Source organism: Monoraphidium neglectum (assembly GCF_000611645.1).
Source record: "Monoraphidium neglectum strain SAG 48.87 unplaced genomic scaffold scaffold01767, whole genome shotgun sequence".
NCBI classification, from domain to species: Eukaryota; Viridiplantae; Chlorophyta; class Chlorophyceae; order Sphaeropleales; family Selenastraceae; genus Monoraphidium; species Monoraphidium neglectum.
This window is the reverse complement of record NW_014011861.1, coordinates 1-10,000: the sequence shown is the minus strand read 5'-3', so window position 1 is coordinate 10,000 and position 10,000 is coordinate 1. Positions and strand designations below refer to the sequence as shown.

The window sequence follows — 10,000 nt, the reverse complement described above, 5'->3', positions numbered from 1 at the left end:
GGCTTACTGGTGGTGTGACAGCGCAAACGCACCTGTGTGCAATGCAGTTTTACATCCTTGTCTTTCCCCTGCGCATCACACTGTAATAAGTGTGAAGCGGATCGCGCCGACTTTCTGACTGGGCAAGGGGTGCCGCAGAGTCAGGAGGCCGTGCATCGCCCTTGCGCGAGCGGTCTCGGTGAGCGGGTGACGACCTGGCGGGCCAAGTTGACTGATGCTGCCATGCAGGGACGACATGTTCGGGCCGCATCATGCTCATTATGCACTTTGAATTCAACCTTGCTCACTGAGAGAGTTAGCTCCCCGCTTGATCTCACATGCATGCAACAAGCGTACACCAACGACGCAAGACAACGGCGCAAGCGCGTATAGAAGGTCAGCTTGCACGCTAGTAATATGTCGTATCCATTCCCCGAGCACGTGAACTTGTGGCACTGGCGTGGCGGCGGCAGCCGCTGCAGTCGCCTTGCCTCCTGTGCCACTGTGCAGCCGCCACAGGCAAAGCAGATGTCTGACCGCGGTGAATGCTGCAAGCTCAAGAAACTGTTTGTGTGCAGCTGCTTATCTCGCACACGATACTCCCCCCACATGGCCCACACAGGCCCAGCGATAATACCAGAAGGCGTGCCGGCGCTATAATCGGCGAGCAGCAGCAGCAGCAGCAGCAAGCGGCCCGGCACGATGGGGAAGCCGAAGATGAACGTCAAAATGGTCAAAGTGAGTCTGGGTGTGGGTGTGTCAAGGGGTCACCGTCACCACGAACGTGGCCACACCTCGCAGTCTCACACCCCTGCACTCTCACCCTCATCCTCCACTTACCCCCACCCCTCCCCACGTGTTCCTACGTGTCCCTCCCGCAGCATCAGGTGACTCAGGGAGCAGCAAATTTGATACAGATTGCAAGCTCTTGCGCGCTGGGGCGTCAGCCAGCCTTGGCCGGAAAGCCTCGCGCAGCGGCGCACGGCCCTGCGGCGACGGGCCCTGCCTTCGCGCCCGGCGCGCGCGCCCTCTGGCGCCGCACCGGGCCCCTGTCGGCTCAGCCTCCCAGTGACAGGGCCCTGCATGCCAGCAACCAGCTCCTTACTCTTGAGCCTCACACCCACTCACTTGGTGCAACCACAATGCAATGGGACCGCAGGCGCTGCGGGACAAGAAGATCAGGGAGGTGCGCAAGGCACAAGGCAAGGCCCAGAAGCACAAGGAGATGGTCAAAGCGGTCAGCGGCCCCGCGCGCAGCAAGAAGACACAGAAGCGGCTGGCACACAAAGCGAAGATGCTGGAACGCCACATACAGGAGACGGAGGCCGGGCAAGCGGCCGGGGACGGCGCGGAGGCGGCAGCGGCTGTCTCCGGCGCGCCGGCCGGGGCCGCGGCCGCGGCGGCGGGGAAGAAGGGGCGGCGGGCGCGGCCAAAGGGTAAAGGGGCGACAGCTGCCGGCGGCGGCGCGGCGGCTGCAGCTGCAGGGGATGCGATGCAGGAGTGATTCCGGCTTCCCAAAAGCAAAAAGCAAACCATGTTGTTTGTCGCATCGGTTTCAAGTTTGTGAGCGCTCTGCTTTAGCTGTTTGCTGTCTGCTTTGGGCTGTCTGATGCACTGGTCCCCGACAGTCAGGCTTCTGGACACAGGCCAACCGACTGTAAAAACAGAAACCCCGTGTAGGAACGTGCACCTGATCGATTTTCACACCGGAAACAGACCACACGTGTGTGTTTGGTACACACATGGCGCCGCCCCCTCCGGCGGACGAGTTCATCCTCGAAAATAGCGCGTGTCCACATGCCTGCTGGCAACTTAATAGGCTGCAAATAGGGAGATACACACAGCATGGCACAATGGCAGGCACGCAGGTGTGGCGGAGGTTCGTCGCCGTGAAGCTTCCCTCAGTGGGCAGCGGCTGGACGCGGCCCTGCCACCAAACTCAGAGGCCCTGCGCCACCTCCCTCACTAGCCGCTGGAAGGGAAGCTTCCCTATCAGAAGCTCGGCGCTCTTCTGGTACTATCGGATCGCGCAGCGCCACGGTGCCGGGGCGGTCGTGCGCGCGCGCGCAACTGTTTGGCATGTTTGGTGAGGGTGAAGGACGTGGGCTTGCGCGCGGCCCGTGAGGGATGGGAAGGGGAGTGGCACAAGCCCGTGCAGGCGCACTTGAATTTCAGGTTGTTGAAGAGAATTTCAGTTCAGAAGGGCTGCGATGCATGGGTGCGCTGTGGATGCATTATTCAGGCGGGGTGAATGACAGTTTGAGGGTAGAGACTGCGCCAACAGGGGCAGGATTTTCCCCTATGCTGATGTGGATCAAGTCAGTTGCGCTTGGCCCAAAACGTTACACTGGAAATAGCACACAAGGGCATTTAATTATGTGCGGCGCATGTGAGGGTGCGGTAGACTTAATGATGATGATGATTATATGTGTCAACCCCAACAAGCAATCAAACAAGGTGTTTGGCGAGCAACAACGCAGCAGGATGTTTGACAACAACACTGAACACGTGACTGGACATGATGCATGTGCGGTGGCAGACTGCAGACACCAAGAGTTGAAGCGGTTGAACGTACACTTGCGGCGGACAGCTGTTTGCAGCACAAGCCACATCTACAGGTGGACAGGGAGCAGGGTAGACCCGCGCCAAGAAACAAGCGACATCCTGCCTTTCATGCGAATAAAATGCGTTAACGTGTCAACGTGCGAGCCCCACTCGAGAGCGCCGAGCATACAAGCATGCCTCACTGGCAGGCAGTGCGATGCACTAAAGAGCTGTCTTTCGCTCGGCAAGCATCACGAGCGCTCTCCGCGCAGCCGGCGCGCCAGCTGCATGTCCTTGGGCATGATGGTCACGCGCTTGGCGTGGATGGCGCACAGGTTGGAGTCCTCGAACAGGCCCACCAGGTAGGCCTCCGCCGCCTGCTGCAGCGCCTCGAGCGCCTGCGCGTGGAAGCGCAGCGGCTGCACACGGCCGTCCAGCCAGACGGCATGAGCCTGCGCCACCTCCCTCACCAGCCGCTGAAATGGAAGCTTCCTAATCAGCAGCTCGGTGCTCTTCTGGTACTTGCGTATCTCGCGCAGCGCCACGGTGCCGGGGCGGTAGCGCTGGGGCGCGCGGATGCGCGGCTGTTGCGGTGGGAAAGGTGCAGGCTTGCGCGCAGCCTGTGGGTGATAGGAGAGGCGGCCAGCCCGTGAGTGCAGTACACATTGAGGTTAGTCTCAAACCGATTGTTGTTGTTGGGCTGTGTTACGGGCATGCTCTGGGCACAGGAGTGCTGCGCATGTTTTGCGGGAGGCATGGGGCAGATGTTTGCGCTTGTTTCGCAGCTCGGCCTGCTGCTGTGTCACCACGCCTCGGGTGGCCCGACATGCTTACCATGACTCTGGGTGGCTTCGCGCCGCTCATGGTCAGCTCAAACTTTCTTTGCTTGATTGGGCCAGCGCTCTTGCGCGCGACCTGCTTCGAGCGCGCCATTGCAGCTCAAGCTTAGCCTGCTTCGCCGCCGGTGTCGAGGCGTCCGGAAGGGGCGTCTAGCCAGTCCGGGGCGCCAGGAGGTTACTGAAAGTTGGAGTGAACGAGTTACCCTATCTCACATGCACTTCTCGCACAGGTCAGAGAGACGCGAGCCGAGCGACACGCACAACGCTCGCCGGGGGTGCAAACGGCAGGTTGGTTGTGTTATTATGTAGAAGATCTCGTGATTGATTTACTGATGCAAGCCGCGCGCTTCCACGACCTCGATTGCAGTGCCGTGCTGTGCGTGCCAGGCTTAGGCATGAGTAATGCTGCCAAGCCTTCGATGTTGTGTGCCAGCTCAATAATTATATAGAGCAGAGTGCAGCAACCCAGTTATGGGTCTGAAGGAACTCATGGATTCCTTGCACATTGTATGACCATTCAATGCAGACTCATTTGCCATTGACAATCAGGAGCGTTGACTGCTGAGATCAGGTAGCGCCGAGTGTGAGTGTCTGAAAGGGAAGGACCACTGTATGCACGTGCAACGCCCCACTGTATGCACAGCCAATGTTGTGGGCTTGAACGCCAAAGAGGGCATCCATCAGTGTCGCAGCAGCCCCGGGTAGCGCCCCGCCAGCCACTCGTATGCCTCCTCCACTTCCAGGGGAATATCAACGTGGTCTATGAACCCTGCCCCTTTGGGCCCGTACCCGCCAGGTGCGTCTCGCAGCCTCGGCACCTCTCCAAGCAGCAGCGACACAAACCGAGCCACTCCCCAAACCCCTTCCCGCTCGCTCAGCCCATCTGGCGTTGAATCCCCATCCGCTCCTGCCGCAGCTGCCGCCGCTGCTTGCTGTAGCTCCTCCTTCCATCGCCGCAATCCCTCCTCGCTCATCGGCAGGGCCATGGAGACAGACTCTGGCACGAATTCAAGGCCGTCGATGACATCATCAGCTGCCGCCGCCGCCCCTGCGGCCCCCTGAACCACGCCTTGGCGCACCGCCCCCGCGACGCGCAGCTGTGGCAGCAGGGGGCTGAAGCTAAAGATGTGTGAGGGGTCCAGCATGCCGCGCCACCAGCGCGTGAAGCTGAAGTGTGTCCGTAGCTGCATGGTAGGGTCCTGCGGCGCGGGTAAGGGGGGCGATGCGTGCGTGAGTGTACGCATGTGAGCGTGTGTGCGTGTCCTATTTGGATGTGTGCGTGCGCGCACGTGTGTGTGTATAAAACTTTATACGTGCGCGCGTAGGTGCGTATAAGCGCGTACAGTGCTTCCCTGAGTGCGTGCACACACACGCATGCACGCACGCATGCCCACACGCGTTGCATGCACCCACCTGCACCACGATTATGCGGGCCGGCCGCATGCCCTCCCGTTCAACCGCCAGCCGCATGGAACACTCCGCGTTGCCGCCGCAGTTCAGCGAATCCAGCTCGAGTGGCAGCAGCTGCCCCTCGGCGACCCCCAGTGCGAACAGCAGGTCCCGCAGCACCTCCGCCTCGCAGCGCCCGTCGGGCGCTGGCAGGAGGCGCCAGGCAGGGTGGTGCTTGACGGAATTGTACAGGTGCGCTGTGGAGTGGCCGCGGCCGCCAGTGACGAGGAGCTTGGGCACGGTGCCAGCCTGCAGCGCACGGACCCCGACATACCTGCGGCGAGGAGGGTGGGCACGGGTGCACGCAACTGGTGGAGCGGCAACTGCGCTGCCTAGACGCCAGGCAATGGGCTGCCCCCATCTTGGAACGCCTTGGCATTTGTGAGGTTGAACAAAGAAGCAGCAACGGCCATCATCCCGCGCAGGCGGGTGCGGCCTGGCATGCCGTGTGCGGGCAGCGGTGGCCCAAGCGCCATCGCCGTTGCTTTCCCGCTCACGCTGTTGCTAGGATTGAGCTACCGCACACCACCATCAGGTCGGCTTTGGGCAGCGACTGCACATCGGGTGCGTCCCTCTTGGCCAAGAAAGCTGCCAGCAGGTTGGCTGCGTCAGCATCTTGCTGCAGCGAGCTCGTGTCCGCCACCTGGTCTGCAGGTGCAGCAGCGGCTGTGTCACCAGGTGCAGGCATCAGGTCTGCCTAATACGTATCTATTGTAACACGTCTCCGCGAGTATCAAACGCCGAGCATCAACCCGTTTTGTAGACCAAACACCGCAGTCTTCCTTAGATCGTAGAGGCCAGATCAACCCTTGGAGCACGCCTGACTTGCTCTTGGACACAATCAACTCACACAACTAGCGAGCAGTGCTTGACTGTACTGGCTGCATCGGAACAGACGCCAGAGATCTGTGTCCAGCTCTTGTCTCCAGCACCTGTAAGCACGATTTGTTGGGGGTGCACACACGCCAAAAGCAGTGCAGCCATGCCGCCCGCGGCGCCGGCCGTCGGTAGCAAGCAGGCGCAGAGCTTGGCAGAGGAGGACGCCGCCATCAGCGTGCGCCTCCTGACCCACGTCTCGGCGCTGCTCAAGGGGAAGCAGCCGCTGTTCAAGGCCGTGGCGCAGAGGTAAGCACTCCCCAGGACGAGATGCAGCAGCATACGACGAGCTTGGACACAAAACAGCTGCATGGCCGAGGCGAGGGAGAGGTGCTGCTTGGTCCAAAACAATCGTCGCGAACCAAGCCGCTCCAGAGGCGTGCCGTTGCGAGACGCGCGCCGCCGACTGCACCGACCGCACACACACGCGCGCCCGCGATCCCGCGCGCCCCGCAGCTTCCTGGCAGTGTCGGATGCGGCGCAGAACGGCAGCTTGGAGGCTGTGCTGGCGGCGCAGGCGAATTTTCAGCGCGACATGGATAACCTCGAGCTGCAGGTGGGGTTCGAACCTAGAATTTGTTCCAGGGTGTGCGAAGTGGTGGGGGTCACATGGGCATTGTCAGAGCAGACGGGCTGCACACACAAAACTGTGAGGGACGGCGAGGGTGACTTTGTATTGTTGCAGCGACAGACAGCGGATACGGTAGCAGTGCACGCAGCGGCAAGGGGGACGGAGGAGGTTTCATCGAGTGGCTTACCCGCTGTCGCAGCGAGGAGCAGCTGGCTCACAGACAGTGCAACACTACCCCGACTAACAGCGTGGCACCCGAAGCATGTTCCTGACCCGCTCTCTCCCCCCTGTCTCAACGTTGCCGGCCCGCACCCACTCTGGCTCGGCGGCGCCGCAGCTGAATCGCTTCCGGGCAGCCAACGAGGCGAACGAGCGCGAACAGGAGGGGTACGCAGCAAAGCAGCAGCAGCTGGAGGGGCAGATACAGCAGGTGCGGGGCGACGTGTCGTGAGCTGGGGCCGGCAGCAACGGCCGTTGCGGTGTTTTTGATTTTTTTGGGGTTGTGGTGGGGCTAAAGGGGGTAAATGCGGCGGGTGGAGTCCACTGGAAGTCAGGAGGGCAGGCGGGCCGCTGTTGAGAAGGGCGGGCCGGCAGGGTGCTCTGAGGGGCCAGACGGGCTGTCAAAGGCTGGCTTTCGCAGGCCCAGCCAGCAGACTCAAACACACAAGTGCTGCGCAGCCTCGCCCAGACAACCCCTGCGCGCCTGCTCCCCGGCCCCCTGCGTCCCCGCAGGCGCTGGCAGACATAGAGGCGAAAAAGCAGGAGCTGCAGGCGGCGCGGGTGGTGCGGCAGCACAACGAGGAGTACGAGGTGGGGGGCCCGGCCCAGGGGCGTGGCTGCGGCGCGGCGCCACGTCGGGGTGCAGTCGGGTCCAGGCAGCAGGGCAGGGTGCTGCCGCCTGTCAGAGCGACCCAAGCTCTGCAGCGTCTGCTCGCTGGCTGAGCAGCAGGCTGCGGGGTCCCAATGGGAGCGCGCATGCGCACGCGCCCTTCCACGTACGGCTTCCACGTACGTGCTGGCCTGCGGTGATTTAGCGCCGGTCTTCCCCTTGCACCGCCCGTGCCGCCGCCCCTCGCACGTGCCCCGACCCTGCCCACCCCGCCCCGCAGGTCATACGCGGCCTTATAGCGGAGCAGCCGCCGCGCGCGACCACCCAGGCCGCGATCGACGAGGAGCGCGCGCGCATCGACGCGCTGCACGCAGAGCAGCGCCGCCACGCGGCCGCGCTCGAGCAGAAGCGGCGCGCGTTTGCTCTGCTGCTGCAGTGCATAGAGGACCTGCAGCGCGCCGGCGACGACGACGGCGGGGGCGGGGACGCCGCGGGCGGCGGGGGGGCGGCGGCCATGCAGGTCGACGGGTGATGCGGCGAGTGACGTCATTTGTCGCTGCCTGCCTGTGCTGCAGCTTGCTTCGACTGGCCGCACTGGATGAATGGCTGCCGCGTTATCATTGCATGTATTTAGATGCTTGAATCATGCCCTTTCTGGCTATAATCCCATGGTGCCGCCACCCCGTGTAATTCAGCTCTCCCACATGCACCTGTGTAGCGCTCCCACACGCAAACGCCACTCCCTGTGGCTTGCCGCCACCAAGCTCTTCCGGTGCTGCACCGCCTGCTACCATGCGTCTCCGGTCTGCTGCCCGCCTTCATCTCCTGCTGATGCACATGCGATGTCACCCATGCCCACCCTTTGCTGGCAGCGATGCACCGCATGCGGCACGGGGCTGTGCGCAACAGGGAAGGCGGGAAGCGTGTCATGTATGGACCGCACGCCAAGCAGGGCCCCTTGGTGCCGCTGAAGCTTCGTCGTCGCACACATGGCAACACCGCGGTCGCTGATCCGGCTCACACACAGTTTTTCTACCTGCGCCGCCCTCCACTAAAGGCCTGGTGCCGCCGCGCGGCTGCTGTGAATGCACAGCACACGAGAGTCCCGATGCCCATCGCACACAGCTCGCAAACCCTTTCATTTCATGACAAACAACCAAATGGGAAGCAACCCCGTCGCCTGGCCAGGACAGGAGGGATGGTCTGCAGCAGCGGGAAGGCATGCAGCCGCGAGGCTTTGTGTGTTACCGCAATTCTCTACCGCAGGGCGCCGCCGTCACGCCAGCTGGAAGCTCACCACCTCGGTCCGCGTGAGGACCAGCAGCTGCACTCCTACCCCGCGCCGTCCCCCGCCCGCCGCGCCGCCGCCGCCGGCCCCGCCGCGCGGCTTCGAGACCAGCGCGGCCCCCAGCACTCGGTCCCCGGCTGCCAGCTGCATATCGACGACCTGAAGTTGGATGATGTCAAGGCCGCGCGCGTGGCCACGCGCGGTCAGCGGAGCTTCGAGATGTACATTGCATGAGCACGTGTGTGGCGTTCCACTGCCATTGTGGTGGCTGGAGGACAGCCGGCATCCCAGGTGCCCCTGGTGGCCCGCTGGCATCATCAACTCACACCCCACCACCGGTCTGTTGTGCCAGCGCGACCAATTGCCCTCCGTAAGGCTTCCAATTTTCTTCGGCCCAGCACCCCCCTCAAGTCCGGGGCCGCCAGCCGCCGCTGCGGCCAGACACGCGCAATGCAGCCCCGCCCTTGGGGGCACAGGATCTGGCTGCCGACTGCCCCGATTCGACGACACTTTTGGCTGCACCTGCACACCTCAGGCCGCAGCTCCCGCGCACCTGCTGCCTGCCGTGCTTCTGGTCCCGCGGCACGGCGCCGTAAACGTATGCGTAGCGCTGCCCCTCCACCAGCACTGCGGCCACGGGGCTGCTGGGGTCGCCTGCGCGCCGAGGGTTTGGGTGCGGGGGTGAGACGGCAGGGGGCGGACAGGGAGGCTGGTATGAGGGGGCCCGCTTGGCCGGCCGCAGCTTTTCTGGGGCGGCAGCCGGGAGGTGGGGGGTGTGTGGTGTTGGGCGGGTGTTCCTTAGTGGTGGGACGGGACGCGGGCTGGCCGGGGAAATATGGAGGTGCCCCAACAGCGGCGCGCTGCCGCCGCCATCGCCGCTTGGGAGTGCGTGCGCTTGCAAATGCAAATGAACACACGCACTCGCGCATGCACACGCACACTCACACACCCACTCAAAAACACACACACACCACATGCACACAAACACTCACACACACACGCACCGGCCTACCACAACCCCACCAACACACGCACCCTCCCAGCGAACATGCGTGCACAGTTACCTATGAGCACGTGCCGCCGCTGCGTCTTCCCAGACACCACGTACGCCAGCGCCGGCACAGTCCCCTCGTGCCGCGCCGCCAGCCGCGGGCCGCCGCTCGCGGCGGCCGCCGCTGCCGCCCCCTCGGCGCCCCCCGCCGCGGCCGCAGACCCCTCTGCGTCGTCGTCAGCTACGGGTGATATGCGGAAGACGGCGCAGTCCACGTCATCTGACAGGCCCAGCAGCAGCGCCTCGCCCCCGTCGCCCCCGTCCTCAACGCCGCCCCCGCCGCTGCCGCCGCCGCCGCCGCCGCCGGCTCCCGGCGGCCCCGCGCGCGCCGCCGCGACAAAGCTGTGCGCCCCGCCGTGCGCGCACGCTTCCCGCCGCCAGCCGCCGCCGCTACCGCTGCCTGCCCCTTCCTCCTCCGGGCTCGCCACCGCCGCCGCCGGAGAGGTCCCGCTAGCGGCCGCGGCCGCGGCGCCGCGCCAGGCGTAAAGTGTGACGTCGCAGGCCGGCTCCGAGCCCGGCGCGCCGCCGCCGTCCGGCTCGCTCTCGCGGAATACGTCCGTCCACTGCTGGTGCG

General features: G+C 64.0%; 4 protein-coding genes across 4 annotated transcripts; 2 read left to right on the top strand and 2 right to left on the bottom strand.

Annotated features, from left to right (window-relative positions):
- Positions 1 to 1,126: 1,126 nt before the first annotated feature.
- On the top strand, positions 1,127 to 1,483 carry MNEG_8953 (hypothetical protein; the record flags this gene model as incomplete). Its single annotated transcript, XM_014042577.1, has 1 exon — positions 1,127 to 1,483. The coding sequence occupies one exon, from the start codon at positions 1,127 to 1,129 to the stop codon at positions 1,481 to 1,483; it is 357 nt and encodes a 118-aa protein (XP_013898031.1).
- A 1,291-nt stretch (positions 1,484 to 2,774) lies between these two features.
- MNEG_8952 (Histone H3) lies at positions 2,775 to 3,456 on the bottom strand (the record flags this gene model as incomplete). Its single annotated transcript, XM_014042576.1, has 2 exons — positions 2,775 to 3,107; positions 3,358 to 3,456. 2 exons carry the CDS (start codon positions 3,454 to 3,456, stop codon positions 2,775 to 2,777), a joined length of 432 nt encoding a protein of 143 aa, XP_013898030.1.
- A 2,337-nt stretch (positions 3,457 to 5,793) lies between these two features.
- On the top strand, positions 5,794 to 7,619 carry MNEG_8951 (THO complex subunit 7; the record flags this gene model as incomplete). The annotated part of the gene is made up of 5 exons (XM_014042575.1): positions 5,794 to 5,936; positions 6,144 to 6,243; positions 6,596 to 6,688; positions 6,991 to 7,068; positions 7,368 to 7,619. The coding sequence occupies 5 exons, from the start codon at positions 5,794 to 5,796 to the stop codon at positions 7,617 to 7,619; spliced, it is 666 nt and encodes a 221-aa protein (XP_013898029.1).
- Positions 7,620 to 8,363: 744 nt separating this feature from the next.
- On the bottom strand, positions 8,364 to 8,534 carry MNEG_8950 (hypothetical protein; the record flags this gene model as incomplete). The annotated part of the gene is made up of 1 exon (XM_014042574.1): positions 8,364 to 8,534. A coding segment is annotated over one exon (171 nt), but the record flags the coding sequence as incomplete, so codon positions are not given.
- Positions 8,535 to 10,000: the final 1,466 nt, after the last annotated feature.